General features: G+C 35.4%; 3 protein-coding genes across 3 annotated transcripts; 2 read left to right on the forward strand and 1 right to left on the reverse strand.

Moving 5' to 3' along the window:
* The first annotated feature begins 519 nt into the window (after window positions 1–519).
* On the forward strand, window positions 520–2,961 carry LOC132179291 (cytochrome P450 86B1). The gene is made up of 3 exons (XM_059591996.1): window positions 520–1,469; window positions 1,672–2,017; window positions 2,381–2,961. Exons 1-3 carry the CDS (start codon window positions 535–537, stop codon window positions 2,780–2,782), a joined length of 1,683 nt encoding a protein of 560 aa, XP_059447979.1. The 5' UTR covers window positions 520–534; the 3' UTR covers window positions 2,783–2,961.
* A 1,009-nt stretch (window positions 2,962–3,970) lies between these two features.
* Window positions 3,971–9,482, reverse strand: LOC132178559 (uncharacterized). Its single transcript, XM_059591001.1, has 7 exons — window positions 9,280–9,482; window positions 7,675–7,705; window positions 7,341–7,359; window positions 6,700–6,797; window positions 4,673–4,771; window positions 4,259–4,431; window positions 3,971–4,135 (listed from the first exon to the last, which is right to left on the reverse strand). Exons 1-7 carry the CDS (start codon window positions 9,442–9,444, stop codon window positions 4,049–4,051), a joined length of 672 nt encoding a protein of 223 aa, XP_059446984.1. The 5' UTR covers window positions 9,445–9,482; the 3' UTR covers window positions 3,971–4,048.
* A 6,702-nt stretch (window positions 9,483–16,184) lies between these two features.
* LOC132179996 (uncharacterized protein At5g23160) lies at window positions 16,185–17,536 on the forward strand. Its single transcript, XM_059592832.1, has 2 exons — window positions 16,185–16,660; window positions 16,780–17,536. Exons 1-2 carry the CDS (start codon window positions 16,262–16,264, stop codon window positions 17,320–17,322), a joined length of 942 nt encoding a protein of 313 aa, XP_059448815.1. The 5' UTR covers window positions 16,185–16,261; the 3' UTR covers window positions 17,323–17,536.
* The last annotated feature ends 36 nt before the right edge of the window (window positions 17,537–17,572 follow it).

Consider the following 17,572-nt stretch of genomic DNA (forward strand, 5'->3'; position numbering starts at 1 on the left):
AAAAGTTTTAGCCATCTATCCAAGTTTCTCCCACATATTGTCATGTGTTGGTGATCAACTTAATTCCACCCACAGTATCTCTCTCTCTCTCTCTCTCTCTCGCTCTCTCTCTCTCTCTCTCTCTCTATATATATATATATATATATATATATATATAATGGTTATTTTGAAAAGAATTAATATAATAAGGCGAGTTTGGAAACTTGGGAAATTTAAACTGTATATATCAACATATAGTTGCACTTAGGTTATCAGCCGCACCCACCATTGTTCCTACGCACAAAAGGTGTCAACCAAATTGTGCCCTACATTCCCAAGTTGTCCAAGCTATAAAAATTAATTAAACACTAGCTCCCGAGGTGAACACTATAGCCCAAGAAAGAATATGTACCATAATGACCTGTTGGGTAGTCACACAATATTTCAGCTCACCAAATGATCATAACGTACGCTTGGGTAAAATCATGCACGCCAAGAAACACAAGCAATTAAGTACCATCCCATTCCTCCCCATATATAAAACGTGACAAGCGCATGCACTTTCACATTACCTATCATCCCAACACCATGATCACCCCTAGCAACCTCACCTCCTCCTCCTCTTCCGATGAAGTTGTCGCCGGATACTTCACTTTCCGGCGGCTCTTTTTCTTGCAGGATTTCCAAATCCTAGAGCTTCTCCTCGCTCTTTTTGTTTTCGTAGCCATTCATTCGCTAAGGCAAAAGAAGCTTCAAGGCCTACCCGTTTGGCCCGTCCTCGGCATGTTACCTTCCTTGGCGGTCGGCCTTCGAACCAACATGTACGACTGGCTCACCGACATTCTTCGCCATCAAAACGGAACGTTTCGATTCAAAGGCCCTTTGTTTAGTAGTCTCAACTGCGTCGTGACGTCAGACCCCCGTAACTTGGAACATCTTCTCAAGTCCAAGTTCCCCAACTTTCCAAAAGGGCCGTATTTCAGAGACACCGTTCGTGATCTTCTCGGCGACGGGATATTCAGCGCCGACGATGACACGTGGCAACGACAAAGGAAGACGGCGAGCATTGAATTCCACTCGGCTAAGTTCCGGCAGTTGACCATCGAGTCATTGCTCGAACTCGTCCACTCCAGGCTCTTGCCCGTGTTAGAGAACTCAGTCAAACAGTCCATCCCCATTGATCTCCAAGACATCTTATTACGCTTGACTTTTGATAACGTCTGCATGATAGCTTTCGGGGCGGATCCCGGGTGTTTAAACCCGGGTTCGCCCGAAATACCGTTTGCCAGAGCCTTTGAGGACGCGACGGAAGCCACGGTGTTCCGCTTCGTCATGCCCACGTGCGTATGGAAGGCCATGAGGCATTTCAACGTCGGGACGGAGAAGAAGCTGAAGATGTCGATAAAAGGAGTGGACGAGTTTGCCGACGACGTGATTCGGACGAGAAAGAAGGAGCTCTCTTTGCAATGCCACGATATTAAGAAGCAAAGGTTATTTATTCATTGAAATTATATATTATTTATTCATGCTAAACATTCAAAAATTTTATTTCAAAAATTAATTTTCAAATGATATGTCACTCAAAATAATAAATTTCATGAAATTATGATCCATCGTTTGAAAAGAAAATTTAAAATATGTAACACTTTTTATAATTTTATTCATCATGAGACCCGACACGTATAATAACAGGTCGGACCTCTTGACGGTGTTTATGGGACTGAAAGACGAGGATGGACAACCTTTTTCGGACAAGTTCTTGCGGGATATTTGCGTGAATTTTATACTTGCCGGGAGAGACACTTCTTCGGTGGCATTGAGCTGGTTTTTCTGGCTGCTTGATCAGAATCCGGCGGTGGAAGAGAGAATTCTTGCAGAGATTTGCGGGATGGTTGGTGAAAGAGAGGAGGTCAAAAGGGGAGAGAGCAAAAGTCCGTTGATATTTAGAGCGGAGGAGATAAAGAGGATGGATTATTTGCATGCCGCTCTATCGGAAGCTCTCAGGTTGTATCCTTCGGTGCCGGTGGATCACAAGGAGGCAAGTAGCTAATGAATAAATTTTATAAACGAAGAAATTAATATCCATTTCATGGACTTTTATTATTCATAATATTTGTAAAATAGATAATTAAAAAAAAAAATTCTTAATTTGCGTAAATTGCTTTTGTACTTGGAGAACTGGAAAAGATAAGAACAACCATCATAGATGTAATATATATTGGGTCAAATTATCGTTAACCTAACCCCAATGCTTTAATTGCATGCATGGCCTACTTTAAAAAGAACGTGGACTATTCAAAATTACGAAATAACAGTAAAATAAAAGAATTAAACTAAACATTATTATTATTATTATTATTATTATTATTATTTTCTAATTATCTCAACATTATTAATTTAGGTTGTTGAAGATGATGTATTTCCGGATGGGACGGTGCTAAAACAAGGAACAAAAGTGATATACGCAATCTATGCAATGGGGCGGATGGAAGGCGTATGGGGAATGGATTGCCGAGAGTTCAAGCCGGAGAGATGGCTGAGAGATGGCCGGTATATGAGCGAATCGGCGTACAAGTTCACGGCCTTCAACGGCGGCCCACGCCTTTGTTTGGGAAAGGATTTTGCTTACTATCAAATGAAATTCGTTGCCGCCTCCATCATTTATCGGTATCGTGTCAAGGTGGTGGAGAATCACCCAGTGCTACCAAAGCTCGCGTTGACGATGTACATGAAGCATGGGTTGAAGGTGAATCTTCATAGGCGTGACGAGTCCGAGCTTCAAAACTACTTCAAGATTAAATAAATATTAATGGATGTTTTAATGGAGGTGTCAATAATCATGACTTTCTATTTCTTTCTTCTTTTATATATATACATATGATCAAGATCAACATATACTAAAGAAAAATGATGAAATACTGTAGAGTGAGAGAGAATGATCAGAAGGTTGCAGTTTGGTTATGTGTTTAGCAACCTTATACATTTGAATAATGGATTTCATAATTTGATAGTTAATTAGTAATCTGCTTTCTTCTTCAAAGAGTATATATATTTTTTGAAGGTCACTTCTTACCTCGTGTTTTAGAAGTATTTCCAATTGATCTCCCATTTGAAATAAAAATGGGAAAAACCCTCCCTCGTGATCCCTTTTCTCGTTTGAAAAGTAAAGACAAAGACAAAAAAAAAAAAAAAAGTTGAAAACATACTTCTTCCTTCCGATGAGCATTTGACGAGCTTAGAATTAAGGAGATGGCCATCAAGGACGACAGATGGCATCTCATGAAAGAAAGCAGCTCAAAAATTCAACAAACAAAAAAAGAACTGGCCGGGTAAAGTTGGATAAACCACCCCCCCCAAACCGCGTGAGCTACCAATTAAAAGTACCATTCGCTCATTTGCCCCAAAAACTAAATATCAAATCAAACACGGCATTGATGATGGACCCATAATATTCCATATCTTCACTCATTTGCCCCAAAAACTAATTATCAAATCAAACACGGCATGGATGATGGATCAATAATATTTCATATCTCGCAACTAAGCAATATATATATATAATTTTTAGAAAGTCCACGTACCCCTTTTAAAACTACCCTTAAACTATCAAAAAATTGAAAATATCCCTCAATAACAAAAATACCCTTAATAAAATTCAAAAAAGTTAGTCTTTTTATTAGCTTTGAAGAACATTGTCAATTTTTTTGATAGTTTAAGAAGGACAATGTCCCAATTAAAAGTATGAGAGATACTGTTAATTTGGTGGTAGTTTGAGCTTTGGCTAATTCATGCAACTAATGCCAACTACAATTGTCTAGTTCATGTGTTATCCGTGTTGAACGTACATGTACTTTCCAACAACAAAAAATATTCATAGTTTTAGCTAAAAAAATTATGGCACTCTGAATTATTACCATTTCAATAACATGCAAAGTCCATTCATCCAAAACATAATTGGCGTTTTGTCCATGTGTGTTGTTGGAATGTAAAAGAACTAGGAAATCAAATCATTTCATTATTGTGTTAAATTGAAGGATCAAATTGCTGACAGTAACAACAGGTTTCTCTTTTAAGCTCTCCCATCCCACTCTTCATAGAACTCCTTTAGAAACTCCTCCATGAACTTGTGCCTTTTCTCAGCCCTCTTCTGCCCAGCCTGAATTTATATAGTGAACATAAATGTATACAAGTCTAATAATGCACATGCATCTGTTGTGTTGTAAGTTCATATTAAGCACACAAATGATAAGAAAACCTGGGCAGGCAAGTTTGCTTTTACCTTGGTTTTCATCAAATCCTTCAGCTTCAGAAGCTTCTCATGAAAATGATTCACAGTAGTCTGCTCATCTTTCTTCATGTACTGTTCCTTGGATAAATCTGATCGAGGCTGAATCGTAGGATCGTGTAGCACCCTGCTCCTACTTCCACCAAAAGTAAAGCAACGAGCAATACCTGAAATTGAGAGACAGCTTTAGATTTGTGCATAGCTTGTCAATAAAGAATTTCTTCCAGTGTGTAATGCAGTATCAAATAATGGCATCGTGACAAGTTGAATTAAATCAGCAAAAGAAACAAGCACATTAAATAAACAAAGAGAAAATCTTTATGCACACATGTATCTTAATGTACAGCTCACTTTTCAAGTAGCTACCCCAGGATAATATGGATGCATTTATACAAAAGAGCACATTACCAATTGCACCAATTGCATCAAGACGATCAGCATCTTGCACAATTCCAAATTCTGGAAAAAGTTCACCATTTGCAAGCCCGGAAACCTCCTCTTTAAAACCTGAAAAGTTAAAGGTACATCTGCCCTAATTACTTTTGCAGGAAAAATATAAACTATAGTAAAGAGTTAAAAGAAGCAAAATTTTCAGAAGTTTAATGCTCATATTAGGATATAATGTGTTTCAACAAATAACAGAAGGTAATAACTGATAGAAAGGTGCTTCAAACTAGAAGCATTACTAGATAGAGTAAAATAATGTTAAAAGCTAAAATAAAATTCTTCAAAGATGTATGAGGTATTATACACCTAAAATTTCCGAATTGTGATTGAATTTAAACATAAAATGTGCACACTGCGACAAGAAATGGAGGAAATTCATACTTATGACAATGACCAAGAAATCTGAACAAAAATAAGGAAAAATAACATAAGCTTCATGATTTATCTTTGAAGATGGCTCTAGGGAAAAATTATTTGATGTGAGAAAGTGTACTATAAACTTCCTTTTATTCCTAAGCATCCATATGATTTACTGGCATACAAAATCATGTAATGATTTCCTTTTGACAGCCAAATAGAATGCAATGATTAATATTAACATAGATACGTCTGTTTGCCTCTGTGTGTGTGTGTAAGAGAGAGAGAGAGAGAGATTTGCTATCAAAGAGCAGGGGGAAAATGCTGCAAAAGAGATAAGAAAAAGTTTGATATGCAAAGAAATATTTCTACAAAAAGAGAGGGACTGTAAGAAACCAGGGCCAGCTAAGTAATGCGTGTGTTGTGGGGGGGATTTGGGTGTAAAAAGAAATGTGCATGTCATGTCACAGAACTTGGATAATTATACATTCACAGAACATTTACTGTATCGACTGATATGTTCATAAGCCAAACCAACCAGAAGCTTTGGGTAAACACAACTCTGGTCAGTAAGAATAATGTTCAAGTCACTCTGTTGCGTACTAACAGAATACTCTTGCACCAAATCTACATTTATTCAAAAGATAGTGCTCATGGGAATTTATTGGCAATCACTAATTAGTCCATAAAATTTAGAGAAAATTACTAAATTAGTCCATGTGGTTAAGGGTTTGTTCAAATCACTCCATTGGCTCATATTCCTTAAACTCCTACTAAAACCAGTAATATGTTCTATGTAATTTAAATGAAGCCTCCCCCCAAAGTCTAGTTTTTGCAAACTAAGATCAGGTATTCATATAAAAGAAAAAGGATACTGTGGATACTGTGGACAATTACATGCAAGGATTATTCAACAATTAATGCCAGGAAAAAAAAAAAAAAAAGTTTCCCAATGTCATTTTGGGGGGCTCCAAAAATATAATACACGCTAAGAGTATCAGGAAAATCATAGCCAGTGCTGAGTGTTTCAAATGTCATGTCTATTCTTTTCAGTAATAATACAAGGCTATTCTGCAAAAAATAGTGTGCAAGAATATGACAAAGTCCAACTGTCAAACTAATTGTTGTAGAGGGAGAATATTAGAACTAATGAGACAGAAATCAGAAAGGATGGATTAAATCATACAAGAATCCATCTCTTCTCCAACATTATGCATGACAGATGATCTAGATTCAGAACCATAAAATATGACACAATCATAACCACATATACTCAAAAAGTTTGACAGCTGTCAAATTTATCACAATGACAAAAGACCAATTCCATCTAGACTACAAGTTAGTAAATATTCGATGGAACAAGTAGAATATGCATACTTCATATATGTTAAATAACAACCTTTTTCATTTTTTTTTTCCTCTTTCAGGAACAAAATAGACTACAATAGCTTAACAATTTTCAAAATTATTCACCTGTAGTTTTACCATAAAAAATAGAACCTGACTTGATATCTATATGCTTAGTTATTGTCATAATCTTAAACTTGAGATGGTACCAAAATAAGAAGAAAATAAATTGAAACAAGAGCTAAAATTTAGAAGTCACAAACAATAGCCTCCAAAGAACAGACCCATTCCCTTGACAATCTGTAAAATCTTCATCTTCTTGTGCTCCTCTATGCACTCTTGCTCGAGAAAATTTTCAACAATTTTCTCCTCAGATGGATCTCTACATGTCACAATAGCAGCTAATAGATCACAGAAAGAGGGGGAAAAAAAACTAAATGAAAAGTAAATAAATAAATAACTTAAAACCCAAAACTGGAAGAAAAAAAATTACAAATTGGAAAGTCAAAAACTCAAAGCCATGTTTTACCCAGACAAACATGAGTTTCACAGCATAACAATCATAATGGAGTACAATTGAGGGGATACAGCTTTAAATGTGTCTGCATTAATTAGTGAACATATGTATTTATGTCTTTGTCCAGTGTAATTAAGCATAAAGTAATCAGAGTTAGAAATCCTTGTGTGTGCCATTTGTTGAAAACCACAACAACAAAATAAAAATGATAACCTTCAGTAGTAGAAAATGGGTCACAAAACCTCAATAATACATTGCACGTCTTTGAGCACTAATTCACTAAAGATAATCATAAGAAAACTCATTGGTAAGTATCAATTTATTAAATCCTAACCAACAGCCTTTTTTGCATTTTGAAGCAAAATAAGAACCAGTTTCTTACATTAAGCAAGCAATAGAAATACAAACCTCAAGTATTTGTAGTCACCTGCATGCAGCAACCAATAATTAAAAGGATTAGTAGCTTCATAGGATCACATTACAATATATGTGTGCGCGCACATGCACACATGTTTTCTTGTTTTTATGTGTTTTAACCTTGCACCCACACACGCACATATGAAGAAAACGAAAAGAAAACAATTTAAATTATGCGGGAAATAAAAATTGTACATATTTGGGTACATATGGATGTTTGTTGTACTTTTATTTTTATAAGTAATGGTACAACTAACCACCTACACCACATTCATAATTTAGAATAAAAAGAATGTCTGCTAGTAGGAGAGTGAGGAGTAATAACCTATATCATGAAGAAGTGCAGCAAGCTCTACCTGCCAAGGAAAAAATTAGGATTTAGAAAGATGTCAAGGCAAATTTGAAAAAATAAAATAAAAGAAGCAATGCATGGATGAGCTGAAGATATTTAAAAATAAATAAATAAATAATAAAAATAAAATAAAAATAAAAACTCTCAAAATTGTGCTATTATAGGAAGAGAAATGCTAAATGTATTTCCAAGTTCTTACTCCCTGATGTAGCAATGAAAATCACCATTGTTGTAAAATATACATATTAACCCTTTCAAAATCCAATAGTAATTTTTACTGCCACATCAAGGAGTAAGCACTAGGAATTACATGTAGCATTTCTCTTATAAGAAACAAGAGCCATTACCAAAAAGAATGCTAGCGTCAATGTTACAAGTTTCAATTCATACCAGCTCAATTTCTTGATTATTCAAGATGACAGCTCCCGCTTACCAAATCATCCTACTTGATGGTAGGATATGACAAGAAGGTAATATAGCCATAATGGAGCAGTTGAGTCCTACACTTGCCTTTCAAATCTCTCACTATCTACTGTACCTTATGTTGTGTTCCTAGCTAATTGAAAGTTTTCAAAAGCATTCTGAAGTTCTCTTTAAATTGTGTCGTACTGAGGAATATGAACGATAGAGCTAAGTATGTGCAACATAAACAGGTAATAGTTCTAGTGTCAACCAAAGACACACATATTGGCAGGGGACAGGGTGATTTGTCAATCTAGAAAAAAAAGTAACGAACAAATGTGAAACAATCATATATATGGGCAGCTTGAAAATTGGTTTTGAGACCTCACGAACTACTCATTGCCAAGACTGCTATTTGATCATTTTTCCTACTTCTCCAAGAACTCCCTAACATGATGTTCTGACAGAGAGGAGAATCCAAAACATGTCCCCATCATGCCACAGATTAACATTTCTAAGGATGCTAAAAAGTCATAGGCTGCAATTATTACAAATGGTAACCCCAAATAGAAAAAAGTGGCAGCTACTGTCAATTAGGTGGGAAATTAAAGTTCACACCAGTCATGAAATTCATTCTTTATTAAGAAAGGTAAAAACAGCCACACCATATTTCACACCAATATCGAACACCTTCCTCACATCCACAACATTCTATTAAGAGAAATGTTGTATGTACTTTCCAAGTGCTTATTCTCAAGTGTTTACTCCCTGGCAGTGAAAATCACCATTGATGTGAAGTATATAGATTAATCCTTCCAAATTCAATGGTGATTTTCAATGCCACGAAGTAAACAGCTGGGAATAAACCCTTGAAGTACATGTAGCATTTCTCTTCTATTAAATCTCATAAACCCACAAATTCATATCCCTTCAGCATATATAAATTGAGCATCCACGATCTCATGCACAAAAATTAAGACCCCCACTGCTTGGTTGCGAGAAAACACTATAAAGGAAACTAATTGAGCCAAATGAGTGTACCAAAACCATAATTAACAACCCAATTCAAAAAGAAGCAAAAGGTCTCTATTTTCCTACCATTTCTTCATTTTTGCTCAAGTTTCTTGGAAAGCAAACAGACTACATAGCTAAGTAGAGAACAGAGGAGTGGTTTACAATTTCCATTGAGTCAGGGTTGGAGAAGAGGCCTTCCTCACGTGCGAGGGAGAGGGCAAGCTCTCTGACCCTCAACACGTGCGCCGCGTCGTGAGACGCATCGTTCCCTTTCATGGCTCTCTCCACCAGCTTCTCTGCGTTCCTCACCGTCTCTTTCCTTGCCATCTCTCCCTGACTCTGTGTTTGTGGGCACGCGCCTATGTATTTCGTGGGTTTTTGTTTCAATTAAAAAAAAAAAAAAGATCAATATAAGTTTTTCTTCATTTTATTTATTTATTTATTATTATTATTTTTTTACATGTCCACGTAAGCGGGGAGGAGGTTTCAAATTAGGGCGTGTTTGAAATTGTGATTTCAATAAGTGTAATTTTAAAAATAGCTTTTTCGAAATTGCTACTTTTTAAAATCACAAAAGCTTTCGGTAAAACATGTTAAAAAGTATTTTTTTTATTAAATATTTGTTATGTAAATTCATGATTTTAGTTTAAATTTGCCATTTTTCAAATAAGCACCCCTAGTCTGCTTAATGAAATCGCAAATTTTTTTCCTATTTTAAATTAAGTAATTTTTAAATGACAATGTCAAACGCCTTATGTTTTACGATATCTTTTAAAAACGTAAATTATTCTTGCGAAATCGCAATCCCAAATGCACCTTAGTGATCTCTACTTCATAAGATATGATTCCCAGCTGATTAAGTTGCTCATTAGGGACTTGTTCATTTTATCTAACGTCATATATTTATTTAAATAATTTTAAATGAAATAATGCTAAAAATTATATTTCTATCTTATAATTATAATAAAATGTTGATATAATAATTTCAATCAAAGCAAAATGATCCATCTTTGTTTTACAAAAAAATGTATTAGCTTTTGTTTAATATCTAAGTGCAAAAAATAAGAATATTGCAGAGTGGTTGTACTTGCTCCAATCTAGGTGTAATGCACAGTCTCCCTCCTACACTTTTTTGAGGAAAAAAAGTAAAAAACAGAAGGAAATCACTTCGTCAATGCCCTTCTCGAAGGGAGTAGGTATGGGGAATACAGAGTGGTGAAGAAGTTTCCCATTGGCGTCATTACGTGAAAGAAAATATTCTCGACGGCGTGAGCTTTTTGGTGGAAATAGAACCTCGGCGTCATTTGCGTCCGTTGACTTGTCAAAACTAACGCTTTGTTTTTTTTTTTTTTTTTTTTAAATGAAACTTATGAAATTAAAGTTCTGACAAGATTAAATTCATAACCAAAAGTTATGAAGGTTACAAAATCATAAAAATAACTTTAAACTTTCGCTTACCCATGTACAATTACATTTAAGGAATATATATGCTTCGTACATCTAGCATGAGTAGCCCAAATACAAAAAATTAAAATTAAAATTAAAAAATTTTAAAAAAATATTAGAAACTAAAAATTCAGCTGTGAAAGTTAAGCCCCTACACCGATCTACTATATCCTCAACCCAAAGGTCAGGATAACAAATTCATCATCAACCTGAAGGCTAGGACAAACAAAAAAAATAAAAAATAAAAAACAAAACACAAAAACACCATAAGCAGCAGGGAAGGAGTACGGTATCGTAGACATCTCTTCGAAAAACACGCTTTAGCCGAAGGAGACAATCAGATTTAAGGTTGAAGAGATTAGATTTGGATCTAGATCTACAAACTAGATTTAAAGCAACCCATCTGAAACAGTGACCGGTATAACTTACAGAGAATACACCGAGCACTGCTATTGTGAAATAGGAGGAGGGAAAATCTAGATCTAGAACTTACATTCTCTTGAAGTTCTTTTTGGTGTTGTCTACAAGAAAAGAGATAGAGGAATTCTAAGTTTGACCGCTATTTCTTTTGTTTTGTAAGAAAATTCATTTATTCATTCGAAGGAAATTACAACGAAGAAAAAAAACAAAACAAAACAAAAGATAAATACAAGTTCAATCGGAAAACTTGATTCAGATAGATAATTAGTACCTCAATAAACTAAAAGGAGACCAGAACAGTTGAAGTCACTTGCGAATACAGTTGATGAAAGTCATTGCGTATTAGGATGGATAAAACCATTTAGAGTATGAAAACCCATAAAAACATGAATCTAGACAAGTTTCCTACCGATTAAGTAGACAAAGAACAAGAAAAAAATGGTTCCCTTCACAAACTCAAAATCTGAAACTCAACCGATTTAAATTATTTTTAAAAACTCAATTCAGACATACCACTAGCACTTCAATAAAATAGAAAGAGACCAAAAAAGTGGAAAAAAATATTTGAGTCCGTGTAGGAAATTTGATAAATATAACATTTCTCATATATTAAAGTAGCCTTTACTTTTCCTCCTAAGTGTGTCCTCCCAAAGAAACATAACTTCCAGTTGTAGGGTCAAGGGACTCAAGGCAGAAGGGTTGGTCTTCAATTGCTTCAACAATCGAGGGGTCAGCAAGCACCCTCAGTGTCAGGGGTGTAACCACCTTAAGGCTCGGGGGGGCTTGGGCTCTCCCCGAAAAATTGCATTGTCAAGAAGCAACATGAGCTTAGTCAGGCCGGGGTTAAAAAATTATTTTCATTTTTTGCAGGCATATTATATCAAGTTTGGCACACAACCAACTGATTCTTAAAAAATTTGCTTAACAAAAACCATTAGATGCACACATCAAATATATGGAGAAATAAAAAGTCCAAATAAATAATTGGGAGATCTTCAAAATGTCGACCACTTTCATTTTTTGAATCAATTGTCTATACCCGGCCACTATCTATATATACATAGCTGTCTACTTTTTAAAACTTAGTCCAACTGGTTAACAAGTGTGAGTTTCACTTGACAATTTTTTTTTTTTCTTCTTTAAAAAAGACAGATAGATTGCTGGAAGAGGAAGAAGACATAAAAGAGAATAGCCAATGCATAAAATGAAGTATCTTGGCAAATATTGGTAGGTGTAGTCGAATAACATTTTTTAAAAAACAAAAACAAAATACAGCAGCAGCAGCATCATCATCAGAATCCAAATACATAAACAAAATCTATGTCTTATAACACATATTGCGACATAAAATATGTAGCTAGCTTGCTAGGGTTGCATGTGATTCACGTTATGCGTTGACATGGGACATGGCTCACGACGTCAGAGCTTTGATTTTCTGTCCCTGCCAGCCAGCAGGATTTTAATTCGACAAGCTCGCATTACATATCCCATGACGTTCTATCAAATCCTTAATATATGCCGCCATGTTGTGCCATATATTTTTTTGCCGAAATGACTTGGTAAAAGCCCATGCTTTTATTTTATTTTTTAAATTAAAGTTTTCCTGAAAACATGTCTTTATGTTTATCATTGCCTACACCCAATTTCACAATATTATTCTACATACAGTTGAGTAGCATCTATTTTTATGAATTAAGTTACACAATTGTCATTAAATACCTTCTGGACTCATTAATTATCACTTTCTATTTGATTTCTTAATTAAGGTGGAGAAAACATGTTTTAGATTATAGTTTACTTGCGGTCCAGGACATACTATCGATCTAGCTAGTACTTCGGCCTTTCATAGTTTTTTAGCTTCCCTACCAACTTCTCGCTGTTTAAGGGCCGTTGTTTGGGTTGCTCGTCCAATTTGTGTTTTATTTTGTTGTAATTCTTTTTTAAATTTAAGAAGTGCAATGAATTCCTCAAAATTCATTCACTTGACTTGGCGTCGAGGAGTTTATAAATCTCAATCTGTTTCACTTAAAATATGTTTATAATAAGTGAAATGGATTTCATGATTTCAATGCTTTATTTTTATTTTTATTTATATTATATATAGCATATATATCCTCTTCGTGGGGTAGATTGGCGTCGTATGATATTTTGGTTGTTACAGAGCACTAATAAACATTATGTTGTCATGTAGCAAGAAGAATCTAAATTGTGGGACCTATAAAATCTTTAGACTACTTGGTAGGATTTACGTGGACATATAGAGTCCAAAGTAGTGTAGGCCAATGACGGCTATGTTATAATGGCCCTTGCCTCATTTTTTAACGGGGTAGGTTGGGTTTCCTAGCTTTTAGAAAAAGTTATGGTTAATTTTATCTTGTAATAAATAAATTTCTACGATTTCAAAATCAGTATATAAATATATATGGTATATATGCTTACATAACAAAATAATTCCTCCACATATATATATATATATATGTAAAATGTTCAGCTATTTTTCTGACATAATTATTGTAAATTACAACATTACCCTTAATAAAAAAATTTTAAAAAAATATATATATTTCGAGAGTGATTGAACCACCCCCATAAGCTTATGTTAGTGGTTTCGGCCACCCTTTTAGATTGTTATGGAGTGGTCCACCATTTCAAAGGGTATTGGGAGATAGGTTGATTGTTCTCAAAAGTTAGTTTAGAGGTGGTTAAATTATCTCGATCAAATGTCATGGGATGGTTTGACCACCCCATGATCGGTTTTGGAAATAATCGAACCATCCTTGAACTATGAGGTAGCTCAAACACCCCCTTAAAAACCAATTATAAGGATAATTGACTACTCCATGAGTCGGTTTTAAGCCACCCCAAAAATGGTTATGAGAGGTACCGTTAAATCAAGTCTTTTTGTTCTTAAACAATTTTTTTTTTTTCGAGGCTAAAATTATAATTCCACAAGAGCTCTAAAAAAAAAAAAAAAGACCTAAATTTATATTAAATAATCATCTCGTTACAAAAAGCATATCACAAGAATCTATATACTCGTTTTGAAATAACCAAAAGTATTTTCCGTCCTTGAGTGAACAAAACAAACGTAATTGACCGGAGGCTACATAATAAACGGCGAAAAGTCAAAGTCATTCCTTTGGAACCAAGCAAAATGGCTAATTCCCCTACGCCTTGACTACCCTTTTAAGTGTTTATAATGTTTCAAAATTATTGGCTAATTCATTTATTAAAAAAATGGTTCATTGGATTTTATATATATATATATATATATATATATATATATTTGTTTTTTGACCTGATTATGCATTTCATATATATCTAACTTTACCAATAATTCCAGCCAAGAAATTTCCACGCATTTGAATGATTATGAAAGACTAATTATAATTTCAAAAGGTTCACAAATCAATCAAGTTGTGAACCAAAAATAAATAAATAAATGAAAATACAATGATTGGTCAAATGATCCATGATTAAATCTTGTAAATGAGGAAATTACCATTGTGGAATTATTTGGCAACTTGGTCCTTTTTATGTTTTTTTAAAAAATAAAATAAAATAACAGCAACCTCAACCTGCCTCGTTTTCTTTCCACTTATAGTATTCTTGTTTCTGTCCTTTCTATATGTAGCTTCCCTGCGCTCTCCATCCACAGTTTAAGGTATGAAATTTTGATTTTGCTTAAGATAATTTATGAAAAAAAAAAATGGTTAACGGATAAGGTTTATTAATATGAGCTACTTCTAGAGGGAATAAGATATTTTCCAGTTCATTTTGAACTGGAGAATATTCAGTTTATGACTAGGATTTGTTCTTAGAAATCATAAAGCCATAAATAAGACATATGTCTATTAACCAAAAATAATAATAAAATACTATTTTAGATTAAAAAAAATAAAAAATAACAAAATAACAAAATATTTTTAAAAAACTAAGGGTGGTCCGTCGGTTTGTGGTGGCCGAAGCATGGGGGTGGCCAGGCCACCCCCAACGGCCAAACTAAAATAAAAATAAAAAATTCGTTTGGCCCTAGAGGGTGGCCGAACCACCCCATTGGGCCATGGGGTGGCCGAAGACCGGCCAATCTGGGGTGGCCGAAGCCACCCCAAGCCAGCAAGGGTGGTCTGGCCAGCCACCCTTAGTTTTTTAAAATATTTTTTAATTTTTAATTTAAAATAATATTTTATTATTATTATTTAGTTAGTGGACATGTATCTTATTTATGCCTTTAGAATTTTTAAGAATAAATCTTAGTTATAAACTGGATATTCTCCGATCCATAAATGTACTGGAGAGGATCCTATTCCTTTTTAGAGAGCTAGTGTGAGGTGTACAAGACGTAATATATTTTGAACCCACCAAATTAAAGGAGAAGAAAAGACGAAATATAAAAATAAAAAAGAGTTACGTGTAAAGGTTGCCTTTTTTTTTTATTTTCGGTCCCCTTCAAATAGACGTGGATTCCCGTTTCAACTTTTTTTTTTTTTCTCCCTCCTTAAAAGTGCCTTCTCATTGATCATATCTATTCACTTCAAATTTAATAGATATTAAAAATCGACTGGTTAATAATTAATTAATTAATTAATATGGTTGATTTTTTTTTTTTTTTTGTATAATAACAGATAACATAGGATCTTAGATGTGATAGCTAGTTTTTGATAATCCTTTTGATAATAACCGAGTGGAAAGAGAACGTAACAATGGAAATTCTATTCTTTTGTTGAGTAATTTCGAATATTACACGTTGGTTTCACCGTCATTTCGGAAATCCCAAAGGTATAATCATTATTGCTCAACGGTATTGGGGACCCTTTTACTTTTACGTGGGATTCCGAGAAGTTGAGCTTTTTAATGAAAGAATCTTCCTCAAAAAGGACGGAGGAGGAGGGGGCTCATAATTGAGATGCTACGTGGACAAGTAAAAACTTCACCAATCGCCAACTGTACCAGCCGCCACTGGTCATTAACCAACTCACGCGCCAAAGCCTGCCCAGTTGGCAACTTCGGTGTTGAACAAGGCAACCTAGAAGGTGGAAACGTGTAAAGACTGCGACTGAGCCACCAAGTCCAAGTCGTCCCTCCAAAACCAATGCATTTACTACCAATCGAATTAACTAAATCAAAATGTAATGTTTATATATATATAATATCTACGGATTAAAAATTGTTAATTTCTTTGTCAACATTTATTACAGGAATTTCAGATATAGTGACCCAACCCAACCGTGCCAGTAGTCTTCCCATTAATCCATGCCGATTCCTCTCTGCGGGTTCCATGGCCAAAACCCAAAAGAAAACCCATCAAACCAAATCCCCAACCACCCATTTCCTACGCTGCTGCTTTGGATATTCTAGCGGAGATTCCGACCAAAGGCCCGATGAGATTACCCGATCCGATGGCCAGAAGAAGAAGACGCGTTGGCGTTGGTATTCTCCGTCCAAGTTCTGCATGAAGAATTCCGGCGCCAAAACCGTGCCGGTCGAAGCCACTCTGTCAGAGAAAGCGAATCTGAAAAACAAACTTCCGGCGTCGAAGTCGAAGTCGAAGTCAAAGTCCGACAAGCTCACGGCGTCGAAGCCTCGTGCTTGGGTAACCAATCATCAGCTGCCAAGTCGGATTCCGGTGGTGGTGCCAGTTGCCTCAGATCAAGCCGCTCAGGAAAAACGTGAAGAGGTATGCGATCTGTGTTCGTTTGTATTTTCTTTAATCATACACATGGTGCCTCTCTTTTTGTTAACTTTCCTTTTTTGGGTTTTTGAAAAGAACAAAAACGTTGGTACTTTTTGTTTCAGACAGCATACGGACCAACACAGAACATCATCCTTGAAAAACGTGATCGTGTGAATCATGCTTCCAAGGACGACACGTGTCAAAAACGGTGCTCTTTCGGCCGGAAAATAGAAGCCATCAGAGCCGGGTGCAGCCAACCCGGTTCACCGGAGCCCAAGCCCAAGCCCACTCGACCCGCTGCGATTTCACACTCCGCGCCTTTACTTGAAACAAAACGGGTAGCAAACCCCTCATCAACGATCGCTCGAGGTACGGTGAAGAAATCAGCCCGGAAAATAGATGGATCAGCCGAGAAACTTGACCCGTTGGTTGGTCTGTCTATTATCATGGTAACCTTAATAATAATGTTGTTTTGGGGTCGGATATGTGCCATTCTTTGTACGTCGGCGTGGTTTTATTTCGTGCCACGTTTAAGAAATGTGACGAAATCTGATGATGTCGTGGAAAAGAATCCAAATTCACTCGATCAGGATTATGATTCTGAGGAGTACAAGAAGAAAGTAGTCTTGGAAGGATTTCTTGAAAGGAACCACCGCATTGGGTGAACTTTGTAGTAGTTATCAGCTGTTGACGTATTCGTTGTACTACAGTGAGCGGCATGGCATTTTGTGTAAATAAGCTGCAGATAAATCATAAATGTCTATAGTACTAGTTCTGTAAGCTTGATTTTGTCTGTTATTTTTTGAGATAGTACCCTTTCTTTCTTTTTTTTCTTTTTCATTTTTGTTCATTTAAATATATTTTTTATTATTTTTATTATTTTGGTCTTGGGGCGAATTAGGGCATAAAGGTGAA

This window comes from Corylus avellana, chromosome ca4 (genome assembly GCF_901000735.1).
Source record: "Corylus avellana chromosome ca4, CavTom2PMs-1.0".
Lineage (NCBI taxonomy): Eukaryota > Viridiplantae > Streptophyta > Magnoliopsida > Fagales > Betulaceae > Corylus > Corylus avellana.

What these genes read in the sequence shown, in the direction of transcription:
- LOC132179291 (XM_059591996.1), top strand. Translation starts at nt 535, where the DNA reads ATGCACTTTCACATTACCTATCATCCCAACACCATGATCACCCCTAGC. An exon ending in CACGATATTAAGAAGCAAAG is followed by an intron (nt 1,470 to 1,671) that starts GTTATTTATTCA and finishes GTATAATAACAG; the next exon opens with GTCGGACCTCTTGACGGTGT. An exon ending in TGCCGGTGGATCACAAGGAG is followed by an intron (nt 2,018 to 2,380) that starts GCAAGTAGCTAA and finishes TTATTAATTTAG; the next exon opens with GTTGTTGAAGATGATGTATT.
- LOC132178559 (XM_059591001.1), bottom strand. Translation starts at nt 9,444, where the DNA reads ATGGCAAGGAAAGAGACGGTGAGGAACGCAGAGAAGCTGGTGGAGAGA. An exon ending in ACAGATTGTCAAGGGAATGG is followed by an intron (nt 4,772 to 6,699) that starts GTCTGTTCTTTG and finishes TTAACTTTTCAG; the next exon opens with GTTTTAAAGAGGAGGTTTCC. An exon ending in AGGATTTGATGAAAACCAAG is followed by an intron (nt 4,136 to 4,258) that starts GTAAAAGCAAAC and finishes ATATAAATTCAG; the next exon opens with GCTGGGCAGAAGAGGGCTGA.
- LOC132179996 (XM_059592832.1), top strand. Translation starts at nt 16,262, where the DNA reads ATGGCCAAAACCCAAAAGAAAACCCATCAAACCAAATCCCCAACCACC. An exon ending in CTCAGGAAAAACGTGAAGAG is followed by an intron (nt 16,661 to 16,779) that starts GTATGCGATCTG and finishes TTTTTGTTTCAG; the next exon opens with ACAGCATACGGACCAACACA.